Source organism: Perna viridis, chromosome 13 (assembly GCF_037379345.1).
Source record: "Perna viridis isolate PV_CMFRI_1.1 ecotype Kerala chromosome 13, ASM3737934v1, whole genome shotgun sequence".
NCBI classification, from domain to species: Eukaryota; Metazoa; Mollusca; class Bivalvia; order Mytilida; family Mytilidae; genus Perna; species Perna viridis.
This window is the reverse complement of record NC_142457.1, coordinates 35,797,219-35,816,871: the sequence shown is the minus strand read 5'-3', so window position 1 is coordinate 35,816,871 and position 19,653 is coordinate 35,797,219. Positions and strand designations below refer to the sequence as shown.

At 35.3% G+C, this 19,653-nt stretch overlaps 1 protein-coding gene across 1 annotated transcript; it reads right to left on the bottom strand.

Moving 5' to 3' along the window:
* Window positions 1–12,886: 12,886 nt before the first annotated feature.
* LOC148600635 (uncharacterized) lies at window positions 12,887–19,120 on the bottom strand. Its single transcript, XM_088558250.1, has 5 exons — window positions 18,518–19,120; window positions 16,443–16,560; window positions 15,763–15,874; window positions 14,778–14,917; window positions 12,887–13,172 (listed from the first exon to the last, which is right to left on the bottom strand). The coding sequence occupies exons 1-5, from the start codon at window positions 18,723–18,725 to the stop codon at window positions 12,887–12,889; spliced, it is 864 nt and encodes a 287-aa protein (XP_088414376.1). The 5' UTR covers window positions 18,726–19,120.
* Window positions 19,121–19,653: the final 533 nt, after the last annotated feature.

Here is a 19,653-nt window from a genome sequence, read left to right as displayed (position 1 = left end):
TAAGTCCCAAAATGGTACACACCACCAGAACGATAACAATTCTTCAAAGTCAAATTAAAAAGTAATATAACGTTGAAAAAGTAAAAACCTACCTGCTTTTGCTTTTTTGTGGCATCGATATTAATAAAATGCAGTATCATATTTGCACACTTAACCGCGATGTTTGAGCGCCTTCGTAGACAAGCTCAGGAACAACGTCTGACATTCGAATTTCGCACTAAACGGCTCAGCAAGCCCTCTCGGAAAATCCTACAATTTGTAAAGTCGGAAAACATTAAATGATTTTAAGCGACATTATTCGATTTTCTTCCTGTCTGCAGTAAAGTTACAGAAGAAACGAACGTGCTTTATGGAGGTAGGCCTAGGGTAAGGGACATAACACATGAAATCACTGACATGTTTGTATCATATTCAATTTCACCAAAGCCTGTGAAGTTTCATTTGAAACAGAATGAAATCAGTACAAGTTACTTTGATGCTTACAATGCTGAATACAGACGTTCCAAGGTTCCTAGGTCTACCTCCTTAAAGGGGGATTAGAGCATTAAAATGGAAAACAATTCATGTTAATGTGCAAGTGAACGTCATTGTTTATAATCTTGCCATTTGCACCAAAACCTTGTTTTTCCTGGACATTTTATTATATATGTTCACTAAATCATGTTCTACACGTTTTTGAGTAATCAAGGGAACCAAGGTTATAGCGGTAATCAAAAGAATGTAATCCAGGGACAAAGACCAGACATGGAATAGAGACATACACAACAAAGAACATAAAGTAACTAAAATCATACATACAAAGTAAAAAGCAAATGAGCAACTCATACCACATCTCCTATTTATACCAAGATGTTGCGAAAATTATATGTCTGTCACAGTAACAAATACTTTAAACATAATTTCAAATACATTTTGGGTTTTATACAGCTTCATAAAAATATAAGGACTTGCATATCCAACAGATGTAAGTGTTCTGGATATGAAAAACGGCAGTCTTATTTATTGAAACAAGACCAACGTAACTCCATGCAATCACAACAAATATGATGATTCAAAATCAATCATGGTTGAAGTCAGACTAGTTGATACCATAAAAAGGCTATACATTTTGATGGTTGTTATTAGGTTTGTTTGTAAATTTGTCCTTATGACATTTTTCATTCCAATCTGTCTGGTCTTTTTCATCCAAAATCCACTACTTTCTATGGCATTTTAGTGTCATTTATAGAGGTATCTACCTGAATCTTGAAATTCAATGATACATTTTATATAATTTATATCTCCTAAGACCGAGATGGATATGTAAAACAGCATATTAATATTGTCAGTTACTCAAATAAATCATACTCATTTTTGTAACGTTTAAAAACGCGTCGTAACTATGTACCCTTTGTAATGTCACGTAATTACATGTATGAGCTAGTATACATTACGTTTTTGAGTTGAATACACAATTTCAGAGAGCTACATATACGTCTTTGTTACTCCTGTTTTACACAGTTTAAAACAGTTAATATATCCGCGACATTGGTGCCGTGACCAAACGGCTGACGAAAATGACGAAAAAGAAATCCATACGAGTAGGACATTGAGGACAAGTCACAAAGTTGATACAGAAAATTCATGAGGAGTTGTAGAATCCAAAGGAGCAACAGGGAGAAATTGAAATTTGTGTGAGACTTTAAAGAAGGAAAGAAACATTCTTTCCAAATTAGATAGTGAGGAAACTAAGAATGATTCTATAGAGACGGGGATAAAAGAAGCAGACAGGTATGATCTTGACATGGACCGTATTCTTATTGAAGTCAAAAACACATTTAGTCACAATAACAACAGTAAACCAAACATACACAAATATACATGTACCAAGTCAACAGAATCATAATCCCAGTAGAGAATTATTACATGTATTAGCTGAGTATACATTACGTTTTGGAGTTTTAGAGAGCGACATATACGTCTTTGTTATTCTACTTTTACGAAGTTTAAAACAGGCGAAAAAAAGAAAACAAAATTTGTCACGTGAAACTAACTACCTTGTTTTTCCATGGACTCCTTCTTAGTATTATACTAGTTTTTTCTTGAATTTAATAAACATTTTGAAAATCTTTTATCGAGTCGGTATTATGATTCATAATTAAGTGTAACTGTTCGTAAGAATCAGGCAAAATTGGAAAAATCAGAAACATGCATATCAAAACCCCACCGATCTGACAATGTAATACCACTCAAGGATGCTTTCTCTAATTGAAAAGACCATTATTTGATCTCTGCATCATTGGATTTGCTCAGAAATTTTTCAATGGAATCTTAGAAAGATGAAGTTTTTGACAGATGTATCTGCATTTGCCTTTGATATAGTCATTTTCAGTACATTTCAATAGTCCGACATGATATGGAAAATCTTGTCTGTTTTCCCTGATTCTGATGCTGCAATTAGTCAAATTACACTAACAAAATTATGTTTTTTTTGTCATACCATGTTTCACATACTGCCTGATTCTTACAGGGACTGACACTTAAACTTTGCATTTAAGGGTTCCTAGGGTTGGCTTACCTTTTGTTAGAATACGTTGTTATGTTTTTTTATACCATGTTTCACCTACTGCCCGATTCTTACAGGGACTGACACTTAAACTTTGCATTTAAGGGTTCCAAGGGTTGGCTTACCTTTCGTCAGAATGCGTTGTTATGTTTTTTTTTCATACCATGTTTCACCTACTGCCTGATTCTTACAGGGATTGACACTTAAACTTTGCATTTAAGGATTCCTAGTGTTGGCATACCTTTTGTTAGAATACGTTGTAAATTATATGCAAACGACGGGAAAACATGAGCAAAAAATATATAAATTAGTAATATAGCGAACTTTTATAAACATGATAAATAGCATCTGATGCTTTAATTCTGTTCTGTTTTAATGACTTTAGTGGTGGGTATTGTAAGTTGTTGGGGCATGTGGCCAAAATACCATGCATACAAAAATGGATAGCACCAAAAAAATGTAAATGCAATCAAAACCTGAATTCAATTTTAGTATCAAAACGATATTTTGACGAAGAAATATTAATGAAAACTTCATTACTAATTTGCAATCAAATTCAATTTCTTTCATATTTGGAGATGGGTATTAAATTCGTTATCCTTGATAAGATTAAATAAATTCCCACAGGTATTTGTATTTGTAATTCATTGTAGAATTTAATCTTATTTTTGGAAGTGCAAATTTGTCGTTGGGCTTCATATGACTGATATCGTTTGGCTTCATATGAATTATGCATTTGCTGTTATCGCTTTGCAACCTTATGTAATTGAAAATATTTAACTATTATAGGACGTTGTGTTGAATTCCAGATCCTTATCTCATTAAGTTTTCTTTTTTTTTAATAGTTCTTCTGGCCAATAATTGATATTTTACAAAATACATGTACTTGTAAACGTCATGTTTTATGACAATTTGGGATGAGGGTAAGGAATGATAATTAAGGGGCATTGTAAGAATGGATACAAGGGGGATTAGGAATAAGGAAGGGAATTGTATGAGGGGATGCGGGGATTAGAAACGAGGAGAGGCATTGCATGAGGGGACGGGGGATTAGGAATAAGGATGAGCATTGTATGAAGGAAGTGGGGATTAGGAATGAGGATGAGCATTGTATGAGGGAAGTGGGGATTAGGAATGAGGAGAGGCATTGTATGAGGGGACTGGGGATTAGGAATGAGGAGAGGCATTGTATGATGGAAGTGTGGATTAGGAATGAGGAGGGGGCATTTTGTAAGGGGATGCATGGACGATTAGGAAGGAAGGGAGGCATTGTATGAGGGGAGTAGAGATTATAGGAATGAGGAGGGGCATTGTGTCAGGGGAGTTCGGATAAGGAATGAGAAGGGGCATTGTATCAGAGGAGTGGGGATTATAGGAATGAGGAGGGGCATTGTGTCAGGGGAGTTCGGATTATGTTTTAGGACATTGTATTAGGGGAGTAGGATAAGGAATAAGGAGGGGCATTGTATATGGGCAGTCGGGATTTGGGATAAGGAGGGCATTGTATGAGGGGAGTGGAGATTAGGAATGAGGAGGGGCATTGAATGAGGGGATGCATTGGTGATTAGAAATGAGGATGGGCATTGTATAAGGGGATGGAGATTTTGAATGTTGAAAATGGTCAAATCAGTTTTAAAAATCACAAAAACAAAAACACCCTCTTCCAAAAAAAATAAAAAATAAAAAAACAAAAAACAAACAAACAAAAAACAAACAAAAAACAAACAAACAATAGTTTAAAAATTTGCAAAATGTCAATATGTAACAAAGAACATTGAATGATAGGAAGCAGTATACTTAAAAAACTTGGTATGTGAAAGATATGGAACAGTCTATGGAGAGGAAAGAAAATTTGTAATGTTTTTTTGGAAAGTAAGGGAATTGTGGATAAATGTTATATTTGAATATTTGAAATGTTGAAATGTAGTTTGGAAGGAAACCGGACATTTCGGTCCACGGACAACTCGGCCCAGGACCACTCGGACCGTGTCTCTGGATCAGGATTTCGAATATAAGTGGCCGAGTGGGGTCATCGTTGCTCGTGATAGGATTGTTTTTATATAATTAAATGAAAAGAATACTTAAATAAATACATTTTAATGATGTCATAATGAAACAGTTGCATTTAATCAAAAACCAACATTTCACTTTGAGAAAGGATGCATTTATGATATAAAATAGATGAACATTATTTAAAGAAAAAAAAAATTCATGTGTCTACCACTGCCTAGGTTTTGCTTGGACACCCTCTTAAGGAGGTAGGCCTAAGGTAAGGGACATAACTCTTGAAAACAGTGATATGTATCATATTCAATTTCACCAAAGCGTTTAAAGCTTTCCGTTGAAAAAGAGTCCAAGTTACTTTGATGCTTACATGAGATTGATGGTGAATACAAACCCTCCAGTGATTTGAAAGAGTGGTGTCCCTTACCTCAGGTCTACCACCTTTACATGTACATTTACTTTTTGAACACGTATTTTACTTTTTTGTTTATTTCGATTTATTTTTTTCAGAAAAATGGAAATAAATAATATAGACGTATGTCTATCGTTTTGCAAATTTCTATCTTTAATTTTAAAATTCAATAAAAGACGTTAAATTTCATATTACGTACATAAATAGTTCAAATAACATTTTATTAAAACAATGCAACTCTTTTTACAGTAACATCACTCTTAAACCTTTCTGAACTGTAAAACGTGTTTGGTTTAGAGAGGTAGTCAGTTTAGAAGGCGTTCGGTTTAGAGAGGTGGTCGGTTTACCAAGGTAAAAAAACCATTCGAATTGAAAAAATGCACTGGTTTAGATAGGTTGTCAGTAAAATCAGGTTTTACTTGACTGTCTGTGACATTTTATATATTTTATACATTTTAAAATATATATACAGTGAAAGATGTCTTAACTGATAGTCTTTTGAATTGGATCAGTTTAAACAGATGTTCGAAGTTCAAAATACATTCAAGTTGATGTAAATGTCCTTAAAAAGTGTCTAGTTCAAATATGTCTCAGGTTATTCAGGGTACGCTATACACAGGTTTTGGGAATATTCAAGGTACGGTATAGACAAGTTTTTCAACGTACCACTGCTTTTAAGAATTAAAATCAGTATGTATTAATACCAAAATAAAGCATTTATTTATAGAGAAATAATCATAAAGTTAATATAATGTCAATTTCATATGCACAATTATTGGATAAAACAAGATTTGCGACATGATACTGTAGTATCATGCGTTCAAATACATTGCATGTTATTTGAAAGCATTACACGTTCGACAAGATTACTCGCTACTTGTAGAATAATATGATATAATCATATCTAATTAGGTAGTGGGAACGAATATGATTATGATTCAATTATAATGAAATAAAATCTGCTTAAAAAACTTTATTTCCGGGATATAACAGATTCTTCCTTTATTAAACTTATAAAACTTGATTAAAAATGGTAAGGATTGCACTATAAAGAAATTGTAATTGTATATGAATTAATAAAAAAAATTATGCGAATTCGGCACGAATCGGAAAAAGCACCTGGTCAGCCTCGCGTTTTACACCATTTGTAAGCCTCATCCGTATATTGTTCTTTTTTTATATTTCAAGTCAATATATTTATTTTCCTATTATACAAAGTTATTTTCTTTATTTAAAGAGGATAACCCATATAAGAACAACTCTAACTTCCACTGGGGCCCTCTATGACACAAGTAAAATCTTAACAAATACACAACATAAATACAATAATGATATATACATTGAGTAGCCAGTTTTCTAAATACATAACTCATTAAAATTTTGCGACATTATAAAAAATGAAACAAAGAAAAGATTTAGAAAGAGCAGTAATCAAAAGAATGTATTCCAGGGACAAAGACCAGACAGGGAAAACAGACATACACAACAAAGAACATAAAATAACTAAAATTATACATACAAAGCAACAAAGGAGTTGACCATTAATTTTTCAAAGGGACTTGGTTTTCTTTTTGATTGTTTGTTTTTTGCGTGGAAAAATGTGTACTTTTCTAACGCATGTACATGTAAGTGTAATTGTATTATTTTCTTCTTCTTTTATTCACATAATTTATTTTTTAACCCAAATTATCTTTTCTCCAAAGTCAGGATCAAAATAAATAGTGCGTCCCTAAGCAAAGTTTTATATCATCATGCCAATGACCTTTCCTGGAAACAAATGGTTTAATCTGGGACTAAGAAGCTGTTTTGTTGATCCTAGCTTTAATTTGATCCAGGGGTATGGGAGGAGCTGATGTTTTACGACGACGACGACGACGACAACGACAAACGCAAAGTGAAGACTTTAAAAATTGATATAGTCCGTTGAGGAAAAACAAAACAAACTCCATTAAAATACACTTGCAATAAACAATCTGACTGCTCCGGGTATGCGTTGCGTCAATGACATATTTTTGCAGTGATCGATTAATTCAAGATTAACAGTCTCTACCTGCAACCCTGGTGCTATAAGCTGGTTATCCTGAGGCTTCGCCCAAGTTTTTACTTCATGATCAGTGGGCAGAAACAGAGTAACCTTGATTAGTATGTTATCAAGAATTCCGCTTAGGTGCACGCTAGAATTAAGGAGCCTTCTTGGTGTGGTTTAAGGGTCCAGATTTGGACCTTGTCATTGGATGCAGGTGTTTTAACACATAAAAATGGGGGAACGTTTAACCCCGGACTTCAGGTGCAGGTATTTTTATTACACATAAAAAAATTCTTAAATTGCTCAAAACAATTGGTAGGAGTTTACCAGTCATGCCAGTTTACACATAAAAAAGGGTCCGGGCAGCGGGCGCAGATGCTCATACCTGTAGATATGGGAACGTTTATTTCGACATGTTCTACGCCTTTCCATGTCTGGACAGATTTGCACTTCAGTAAAATGGTGAATGTGGTTTAATTAAGCAAAATAATGAACGTACAATACAGGTGTAAGGCATGTACATATGATCCTAACAGTACGTCAATTGAGCATGCGCGAAGGCGTATTATAAATCACGGACCAATGACGGTGTCCGAATTGGTATATTTCCCCAAAAAAATCGCGTTTTCCTTAGAACGAAGATTGTTTCAAAGACAAATTTAGAAAGAACACCTGGGTCGGATCCAGGATTTGAGTTTGGTGGGGGCGGGGGGTGGGGGTGGGGGTGGGTGCGTTAATTGGATAAAATGCCGTGCAAAGCAAGACAAACAATATTATGGAGTGAAACTTGTGGTATTTTTTTTCTTACAGATTTAAGAGCGGGCGTGCGCCCCGCATACCAGTCCTTGAATCTGTGCCTGGGTAAACACTTTATTTATATCCTGTATCACAAATATATTGGACCTTGTATTGTTTCAGTGGAGTTGCGGCTCAAAGAAATCGGTTTCTTCCTTTAGTATTAGAGGTACCATCTACATGTATATCCTTAGTATGACAATGCAAAGTAGAGGTACTATCTATATCCTTGATATGACAATGTGAAGTAGAGGTACTATCTACATGTATATCCTTAGAATGATAATGTGAAGTAGAAGTACTATCTATATCCTTGATATGACAATGTGAAGTAGAGGTACTATCTACATGTATATCCTTAGAATGATAATGTGAAGTAGAAGTACTATCTATATCCTTGGCATGACAATGTGAAGTAGAGGTACTATCTACATGTATATCCTTAGCATGACAATGTGATAAAGCCCTACTCATTAGTCTCCGCACCCTCCTCCTCCTGTGGCGCAGCTATGACTTCCATGATCATCAAATTCGTCTCCATGCCATGTTGAATTCCACCCATCTGGTCCTCGTTTCATACGAGTTCCTGACGTCCATGTACTCCGTCGAGTCGATTTATTGTTTTGTATGCCTTTCTTTCCACAACACCAATAACCTAACATACAAAGCATGCCGAGAGCAACAACTCCTATAATCACGAAGATAATTATTTCCATCATTTAAAAATTCACTTTTTACTGATAAGAGGATATTTTCTATTTCAAAGCCACATACTCCGTCCCTTCAGAGTTTTACAAATTAATACGTAAAAACCAAAAACAGCTTGGTAGATATGAATTCGGTCGAGCATAAACTAGGTAAATTTTTCACATCGAGTTCACATCCACGAAAGCACAGGAAAGGTTGAACCATGCCATTTAATATCAGGAAGATGTCTTTTTTGATAGCCTACAAATACATATGTACATTAAGAGTAATCAAGGGAACCAAGGTTATAGCGGTAATCAAAAGTATGTAATCCAAGGACAAAGACCAGACATGGAAAACAGACATACACAACAAAGAACATAAAGTAACTAGAATCATACATACAAAGTAACAAAAGCAAATGAGCAACTCGGACTCCACTAAAAACTGGGAGCATGGACCAGGTGCACCGGTAGGGTAAGCGTCCTCTGCTTTTCTAGAAACACCCGCCGAGTTGCTCATAAAAAATCAATTTCGGGGTAGACAAACTAGGAAAGGAAAACTATGACCCGTTGAATAAAACCTGTCTAAACCAATCTCTATTTAACTTTATTGGGCCGTTTTAGACAGGTGTTTGGTATACCAAGGTTACAAGGTTAATATAAGGGGACTTTAAAAATGCCTGATTTAGACAGGTTTTGCGATTACTGATCGGGATTCTCTTTAGACAGGTATCCACACTGAGAGTTCTGTCTGGTAAAGTCATCACGGCTAAGCAAGATTATATCCATTCTAGAGAGGTCTGTCTAGTAAAGTCACCACGGCTTAGAAAGATTATATCCATCCTAGAGAGGTCTGCCTAGTTAAGTCACCAAGGCTTAGCAAGATTATATCCATCCTAGAGAGGTCTGTCTAGTAAAGTCACCACGGCTTTGCAAGATTATATCTACATGTATTCTAGAGAGGTCTGTCTAGGAAAGCCACCACGGCTTAGCAAGATTATATCCATTTTAGAGAGGTCTGTCTAGTAAAGTCACCACGGCTTTGCAAGATTGTATCTACATGTATTCTAGAGAGGTTTGTCCAGTAAAGTCACCACGGCTTATCAAGATTATATCTATTCTAGTGAGGTCTGTCTACAGTTAAATTCGAACATCAGACACTGTTCAGAGCTTAACTTCAAATTCATAAAAAAAAAATGATACAGTGAGTGCGACCGGAAGTGGCAAATTGTACCAACGAAAAAGTATTTTGATGAAATTTTAAAGATCGTGAAATGATTAGCACCATCAAAACATACAGTGAAATCTGTCTAAACCGACCCCCTTTTTTACAGTAATAAAAATGCTTTGCTCAGACAGGTTTCGTATTATTATTCCTTTTAAACAGGTTTCACTGTAGTTAAATACCGAAATACCAATGAAAAAAATAACAGCAACAACAACACAGAACTAACTACCGTACACATATATTATCGACAATTTGTAATAAATTACTCCTTCAGTGAGCCTCTCAAATTCTTGTGGTAAGACATCACATACATGTATAAATGTATAAAATTATATCATTGAAAATTGCTTTACACAATCACAAAATACAAAAAGAAACTAGATGAATACAAAGCAATGTGTTACAACATATGATGCCAAGAAGTAAAGGACAAGGTCATAATTGGTATAATTGTGTTTACCTTTTTGTATTAATTGCACGTGCGCAATACATTATGCTTCCGAATTATTTTGTTCTACTGCAAGCCGTATCTTCCGGAAGTAAATGCTATATATGTTCATCAACTATACATTGCAGTGACATGACAGACAAAATAAAAGCAATTTTGTACGGTGACTAACTACAGAATTATAAGAGAACCAATTCAAACGTATTGATGGTTTTTATCGTAGAAATTAAATCCGTATACATAGTGTTTTCCGAAGCAAAAGTACAAGTATACAGTAGTGTTGAATTTACGAATCATGCAAAATATCAACCTAAGTTAGGTCACCAAATAACTTTTTATTTCATTCCTCCCAAAGCCTACTGGAACGGTATTATTTGATAAATGGTATTTCTTCACTACCGGTATGTTTGTGTGTATCGTGTACTTATTCTGTCCTATATTAGATCAAACTTAAACTAAATGTAATTAATATATTACAAAACGTTACATCAACATATTTCACGCCTATACTTGATGTTGGCCATTCAGAAGATACTCCCTACTTGCGGAGCTCGGGATGCAGCCATATTTTATCCTGTTTTTGCAGAGTTACCTCCCGTAAGAGCAGGTATAATTTCGAAGTCTCTCTAATCGACTCGGGTGCAGAAAAAGAGGTAACTCGAATGAAATTGGAATCCCCAGCAGACAAACACAACGGTGCTTCTAAAATTTACAGGGTGTTTCATTTTGTTGGTAGGTTACATAAGGATGATTTTCATTTGTATCCCGGGCGAAGAAAATTTATGGTAGGGTCAGTAGAACGAGAAATTCCCTTTTAATTTGACTTTCGAGTATCGTTCAATCCAAAAAACGTTTCTTGTCTCGCATCGATCGGCCTACGTCCCTAACATAAAATCCTTGGTCCGACCCTGTTCTCGGTCTAAATACGCCATAACTTAAGTACATACATGTACATGTAAAGCTATAATAGTCCTTTCTATATGTTAAGCCCCGTTCATCATCATCATTTCACGTTGTTCATTTAATCATCCATTTCATGTTCGTCGCCTGAATATAGCTGAAATATTGCTGCTCTGGCGTTAAACCCCAATAATGAATCAATCAATCCATATTTTAAAGAAAAACATATTGATTTCCGCTAGAATCTTGGTTCCCAACCAAAGAAAGAAAGATAAATCTAAACAATAAATAAACCAGATCCCGTCAAAGCTAAACATCACGTGAAATTCTTTCATAACAAGTGAAAACTGACTCAACCGAACCCATTTTGGACTTTAAAAATTTGTTCGATTTAGACAGGTGTTCGGTTTACATAGGCTCAAAATACATTTAAATTGGTACGAAAGTTTAAAAAACTGTCTCGTTTAGACAGGTTTTCGGAAAATTAATTAAAAAATCTATATCAACACTGTGCAATGATTTCATAATAATATTTAAATACTTTTAGAATTACAGATTAAACAACGTAGGTTCTATCCACAGTGATTAAGTGATTCAGCTTTTTCCTGAATTCTCAGTTATAGGAGATGCACATCTTTGATATGAACATAATAATTCTACAGTGTCTAAGTCTGAATTATATTGGTATTTAACTGATTACACAACGTAGGTACCCCCTGAACATGAAAGACGGACAGACGGACGGTGTCGAGTGGCTACTAGACCTACTTTCAACTTTGATGACACGCGTAAATACTGTCCACATTACTGTCCACATTTTAAGTAGCATTTTAGCTACAAGTCATGGAAAATGTGATACATGGTTGAAAGGCCGACATATTTTTATTTTTTATCTTTTGTTTAAAACGTATGAGTATATATAATATATCATGTGAATTTTCATAGAATCCATGTTCAAAAGAGATATAAATTATATAGTTTGAACTGTTAAATTCAAATATAAGGGTAATAACTCTGTAAATGACACTAAAATACAAGAGAAACTGTTGGATTTTCAATGTGGATTATCTCGTTAGAGAAGACAGATTGGAAAGAATAATTATAAATTTCATCATAAAGCAACTCAATGACAAAAATAAAAATGTGCAGCCTTTTTGGGGGTGTATCACATTTTACATAATTTGCATGATTCTTACAAAGACTACTACTTAAAAAAGATCCTTAAGAGGTTAAAATAGGAACCTAAATAGTCCTTGATATTAGTTCTCAGTGGACCACAATTGTTTTGGGACCTGTCGCATTTTGAAAATAGTTGTATTTAAGTACGTCTCCATCTAAGAATCGGACAAAATGTGTATAAGTTGTGGCATATGAAGAAAAAACCTATTGCATTTTCCACGTATTTATATCTAATAACCTTAAGAAACTACTGTCAAAGTTGTCCATTTCTTGCCGAAACTTTGTACAAAATTAACACAGGGTGGGGGTGGGGCTTATTCCATCCCCGGACCTTCCTTGGATTCACACTGCAAGGCCCGTATCCATTCAAAATATCCAAATAAAGAATTTTCTTATATTGTCCTAGACTTAAAATTCAAGTATGTATTTGTGTAAAATACTTTTTAATGTGTATCATCTAAGTCAATCTAATAAAGAGACTATTTTCATTTAACTGAGGTCAGCTGAATTTCAAGCCCTGCTTTATCACTTCCTAAAATCCCTCTCACTTAGCCATCTTTTGATGACATCATAACTACACATGACTCTTCTAAAGGGACGCTAACGGTGTTTACACAAATCTCTTGTAATATGTATAAGGACACTTCCCTGAAGACGGCATTAAAAATCCCCACCACCCCCTCCCCCTCCGTCATCATTTCCTCCTCCCCCATCACAACCCCCACTATCGTAATGTGAAACTGCATGGAACCCCGTTGTATTCGATCTCACAGCTGTCGACCCAACACCTTGTCCACTTGATCTGGTCTTCTGTTCCACTTTAAGTCCGCAACACAAGCAGCCGCAGCAACAAATACCAATTAATGCAACAACTCCCCCAATAAGTCCGTAAACAACTTTCATCAGTATAGGATCTTCCTTACATTGGGCCGTCTTGAACACTCTCCTGAAAACAGGTATATTTTGGAAGAGTTAGGTTATGAGATGTTTGACATTATTGTGTACATACTACTGGCGTCTGGTCTTATCAAGGGGTTAGATCTAGTGTAAGGGACAAAACTCTTACAAATCATTGGGATGTTTGTATTCAGCATTTTACATCAATCTCATGTAAGCATCAAAGTAACTTGGACCGATTTAACTATGCTTCAAATGAAAGCTTGTATGGCTTTGGTGAAATTAAATTCGAAACAAACATATAATTAATTTCAAGGGTTATGCCCCTTACCCTACTTATATCTCCTTAAGTACAGTTCGGAAGAGATTGAGTGTTGATGTATGACAACAAGTCACATATGACCGACAATTTGACTGATTAAGGACTGGTCGATAACCGATGACCGATCTGGGCCTTGTTCTGTTAAGACAAATTACATGTGATCGACTCAATTTAATTTCAGAATTTTCATTGGAATAACTCTGAAATTGTCCGAACATTCCGCTTCAATTTCTGCAATGAATACACTCAATAAATATGTATCCGATGTTGCATACATGTATTAATGTTGAGTGCAAAATCGATCGTTGACTGACATTGGACACTGATATTCCCTGTGAATTGAAGCATTTATCTATCGCCGTTCCATGCACTATCACTGTCCTTCGGGCAGTCAATTAATCGTGATAATGCTCTCTAAATAGACAACTACTTTTTTTGTACTATGTATATAAACTTGTTCCTTTTATACATGTATTTAAAACAGAGGATAAATGTATCTTCAAGTGTCGGTATTTTGAATTTTCACTTTCAATTCCAGAAAATACGTTTGTACACATTTAGATATTTTCCACGTGAAATTCATGTTAATCGAGCTTCACATAAAATTTACGTAAACTTCACATGAACGTCACGTGAACTTCACGTGAAATTCACTTAACATGAATTGCATGCGAACAATTCACGTGAATTTCGCGTGAAGACTCAATTCACCCGAATTTCAAGTGAACTCTGTCACAAAGTTTATTTGCTCAGACCGGGTGAAAATTATGTGAAATTCGTGCGAAAATAACGTGAAATAATTTTGCCTGTGAAGCATAGGGGAAAATATAGTCCAGATGGCCTCTTTCACATCAAATAATGGAAGAAAAATTTATCTTCCTGCCTTAAAACGTTAATTTATAGTGTATATAAAAGAACTGGACGAGTATTTCCGATTGGTTTACATACAATGTAAATGTATCAACAAAAAATCAAGAAACATAAAAAAAATGACAATTCAGAAACATCGATTCCGAAGACTTGACCAATACGTCAAAACAGGAAGTCAAATCGAAATAGTAAACAATGTATAGGTGACATGTACAGGTTAGTGAAACCTGTCTAATCCAAACCTTTAGTAATCCGAAAGCCTTTCTAAACCTGACAGATTTTAATGCCCTTTTGTATTAATTAAAATGTATTTCGAACCTTTGTAAACTGAACACCTGTCTCAACCAAACACTTGTCTAAACCGAACACATGTCTAAACCAAACACCTGTCTAGGCCGCACCAATATTAGTAACAAAATGGGGTTTCGTTAAGGCAGGTTACAGTGTATTTTATTGACTTACTTGTACTCTCTGATCATATATTTAAGACCTTCGCCAAACTGGTTTTCTGTTAGATATTTATCTCGGGTTTCTTCGTAAATTATTTGTATACATTCTGCAGTCAATATTTTGTTTGCTACTTTACCAGGCGAAGAATAAACCTGTAGATTAAACAGCTCTAATTATAAACTATGTCCATGTATAGTGCTGTTATTACACACTGAACAAAAAATCTAGTTTCCTATGTTGTTTTGTATCGTTTATGGAGGTAGACCTAGGGTAAGGGGCATAACTCTTAAACGTCATTGAAGCGTTTTTATTCAGAATTTTACATCAATCTTATGTAAGCATCTAATTAACTTGGATTCATTTTATTCTGCTTCAAACGAAAGCTTATATCACATATCGCTGATTTCATGAGTTATGTCCCTTACCCAAGGTCTATCTTCTTAAACCTATTATTTACTCACTTCTGACTTAACTTTAAAAAAAAATTTAAAAAATTACAAAAATAAGGATGTTGGGGTTCTTTGTTTCAACCCCCAGATCCCTCTCCGGAATAACCTCAAATTGACAAATATATCTCATATCTATTCATCTTAAGCAGCTTTAAGTCTTATTTTCTTTTGCAGTGTAATCGGAGAAATTTCATCAGGATAGAGGTAACTGCCCCTGATTTAGCTCCAATCATTCTAGCCTAACTTCTATATTTCAGTTCTCATGTTACAAATAGTTTTAAAAATAACATTGTGAGTTGTCAGCAAAATTTTCCTCACTGTCTAATTCTTATAGAAATTGGCATACGTCTTCGGAATTAATTAACGAATAACTGACGACGATGTAGTAAGCGGAAAATAGATCTACAGGGTAACAATTGCGAATAGAATCTTTATTTACTCGACATATATCTATTATGAACATTCTATTTCTTTGGTTAAAAGTATTATACTTTTGCATTAATAGCCTAAAATTGATAGAAATACATATTCTCTAATCGCCCTCTTACCTGCCTATCCTCTTTCGAAAAGAAAATGACAACATCAGCATGACATGACCCTGTAAAATCCCACTTGTTTCTTAGGGCGTCTGCAAATTGTTTGGCGTTTAACTTTTCATTTCTAAAATGATATTAAACGTGGAAAAGAGTTATTCGGAAATTCTAACGAAATGCTCGTTGTAAGGTCGAATTTCATTGGGTAACGTCAGAGTATCGATTCAACGGTTTGCCGCTCAAGATATTTCATTGCCGATCGACGTTTTAAAGTGCAAAGTTCACAGATTCATCCGACAATTACAATTAAATGGAGATACACGTACAAATAAGATGCTCTGATGTATGTATTCAATCGGAATTACATGCCTTCGGCTATTTCCGCTACACACTAAAATGACCTTGGGTGCACAAAAAAAGAAGAAAGTGTTCTTAATTGTACGGCGTTGTAGTGATTTCTGCTAATAAAAGTTGTTATACATCCACCAAGTGGGGCTGAATATCAGTATTAAGTATCTCAAAGGGTTTTGGTGCAAAGAGTGGAGTTAAAAAAATCAACAAGTTCAACTATAATTCTAGAATCAGATTGGATTAAAGTTTTGAAGATTTGCAAAATAACAAAAAATGTTCCAAGTATGAGAGTTAATTGTTCGTTTTTTTAGATTTTAACCCACGTTTGCATAATTTATACTCACCCAGACACGATTTTCATTTTATTGATTACAGCGAGTGCTATAACATAGTCATCCAGTGTGTCGTCACAAAGAGGTTTGTGAGCCGGTACATTCAACAACATTTCATCTATCTCACCAGCTGTAAAATAAAGAAGAAAAGACTAAACTGAGTAAAGTGTTCAAAGTGCCTCCAATTTGCACCAGTATATTTTGTAACGTTGGTTCCCATGGCAACGGAGGTCCAGATTTACGGTGAAAGTAACAATGATGTGAAATACGTTTGTATGTCCTTCTTGCCTTCCTTTCGGTTGATGGAGAGGGGCATCACTTATTCATCACTCCTCCTACACCGCTGAATGAATGTAATGAAATTTTCACAGAATCTTTATTAATACATATGAACATTGTGTACCTAATATTTTAGATTTTGATGCGAATCAATTTGGGGTTTTCACATAGCAAAATATAGACTTTGTCATTTGTAAATTTTGGGACATGAGGACCAATCTCTTATCCGTTACCTCTTCTACACCACTGGATGGAATTTAATGAACTTTCTCAGAATCTTTGTCATATATTCCCATGTGCACCTCCAATTTTAGATTTTGATCCGAATCAATTTGGGGGTTTCACATAGCAAAACATGGACTTAGTTATTTATATATATGAGAACATGGGGGATTAATCTCTTATCCGTTACTCCTTTAACATTGCTGAATGGAATTCATTGAAACTGTCACAGAATCTTTATTACACATTATTGATTTTGATCTAAATCATTTGGAGGTCAATAGATGCATGTTATGATCAAATGAGGAGTTTAAGGTATCAGTTTAGTGAAAGGGTAATCAAGGGAAACAAGATTCTAGCGGAAATCAGTTCCCAGTTTTAGTGGAGTCCGAGTTGCTCATTTGCTTTTGTTGCTCTGTGTGTATGGTTTTGGTTGCTTTGTGTTCTTTGTTATGTGTGTCTGTTTTCCTTGTCTGGTCTTGTCCCTGGATAATATTCTTTTGATTTCCGCTAGAATCTTGGTTCTCTTAATGACTTACTCTGACATCCCCATTCCCTCATTCCCCATCACCCTATATATCGAGGAATTGAAATTTTATCCAATACAGTTACTGTACTCCAAGAAATCAACTCTTATATGAGTAAAACACAGTCAACAACCGAGCATCGCATTTATACACTTTGCTTCCGTTTGTTAAGGCTTTGAAAAAGGGACGATGGCTGAAAGGGACGATGATCGAAAGGGCAAATTCGTGAAGAAGAAATTCTCCTTCCTGCATAAGATTATTTATTTTTTTTTTGTGTACATGTAATATAAATGACTGATTGGAATTTTTCAATAAGGTTTCTTGACCGGTCATGAACTGTGTACGCAATTGATATTAGTTAATATGCTATAAGAGTAATCAAGGAACAAAGGTTATAGCGGTAATCAAAAGAATGTAATCCAGGGACAGAGACCAGACCTGGAAAACAGACACACACAACAAAGAACATAAAGTTACTAAAATCAAAACATACAAAGTAACAAAAGTAAATGAGCAACTCGGACTCCACTAAAAACTGGGAGCATGGACCAGGTGCACCGGTATAGTAAGCGTCCTCTGCTTTTCTAGAAACACCCGCCGAGTTGCTCATAAAAAGTCAAGTCCGGGGTAGACAAACGAGGAAAGGTAAACTATGATCCCGTTGAATAAATCAGTTTTCATGGTGCAGATGGATACATCATAACGATCCACGAGTTCCTGATGACGACCATAAAACTTCTGTAGTGATGACTTCAATCTTGTAACAACATAACGCTGTTCCAGAAGCCTATTTGTTAGACTTCTAGCGCGATACAAATAGGCATTGTGAACAGATAATGTAAATAAAACTCCAGAATAACAATAACAGATTGTCGCTTAATTAACGTCATATCTAAAATTTCGCTGGCGGATTCGGGGGGGGGGGAGTAATCTCCCCTTTGTTGCAAAATTTGGACGAAAAGCAAATAAATAGTAGCCCCATTTTACCTGGGTTCCCTTTGAACAACCTTTTTCTTCAAAAGGGAATTGTATGTGCTTTACAAAAACTTTCAACTTTACCTGCCTGACCGTTCAGTATTTCACACGGGTCACATATAAAGGTATCCTTACAGCTGCGCCCGCATAATCCACTTTCTCTTTTAGGGTTCGGGAAAGAGTAACGGTCCCATTCCTCCCTGCACACGGGATCCGGACAGTCTTGTCCAGTGGTAAAAATAACCGACGTTAGGGCTACAGTAAAAACTTTAGTAATAAATGCAAAATCCATCAATTCGGTAATTAAAACAAGATTCCATATTACATATTTATTTAATCGTATGCCAACGCACTCGTTTAACACCCAATGGCAATGTTCGTCACCCGACCCGGTGGTTTTCCCAAAGATGGCGGATTTTACACAAAAATGAAAACATAAATTACCTCTAGGTGCACATATACCACACAGCGAAGTACTCCAAAGAATGCGTGAAGGTTAAATGAAGTTCATATCATTTTATAGTTGGTTGTTTGGGTTGGAAAGATTTTTAGATGTGTGGTGCATTTGATCTGCGAACAGTAATTAAGTGTTTTACAGTCTACACTTTACTACACCAAGTTATTGTACACTGAGTTCAAATATACCGTGCAAAATAAATAGCTACGCATTTGTGTTTGGCATATACACACTGTATACAACCCATTACGCGCATGCTTTCTGGTACACTGTTTAATGTATGAAGACTTCAATCGCTGCCATTTTCATTTGACAAAATGGAATGGTCTCCCATTCGACGAGGGAGGTTGGGGATGGATCCGCCCCGTTTGATTTTTTTCTTTTTGTGGTGGGTAACTACTTGCGGTCTTTTTGCTCACTGTTATTTAAGGAGGTACAATGTAGACTTAGGGTAAGGGAAATAACTCTTGAAATCGGTGATATGTTTGTATTATATTCAATTTCACCAAAGCCTAATAAGCTTTCTTTTGAAACAGAATGAAATCAGAGTTACTTTGATGCTTAGATGTGGTTGATGTGAAATGTTGAACACAAACGTTCCTAATCATATTCGATTTCACCAAAGCCCATCGCTCTTTCATTTGAAACAGAATGAAATCAATCAAGTTATGTTGATGCTTACATGAGATTGATGTAAATTGCTGAATACAAACGTTATAAAGATTTGTAAGAATTTTGTCCCTTACCCTAGCTCCTTAAGTGT

Bases quoted from the DNA above. Each gene is read 5' to 3' on its own strand.
- LOC148600635 (XM_088558250.1), bottom strand. From the start codon at position 18,725: ATGGATTTTGCATTTATTACTAAAGTTTTTACTGTAGCCCTAACGTCG. The intron at 16,561-18,517 runs GTAAAGTTGAAA...TTTATTTTACAG, and splicing joins AATACTGAACGGTCAGGCAG to CTGGTGAGATAGATGAAATG. The intron at 15,875-16,442 runs GTGAGTATAAAT...ATATCATTTTAG, and splicing joins AAAATGAAAATCGTGTCTGG to AAATGAAAAGTTAAACGCCA.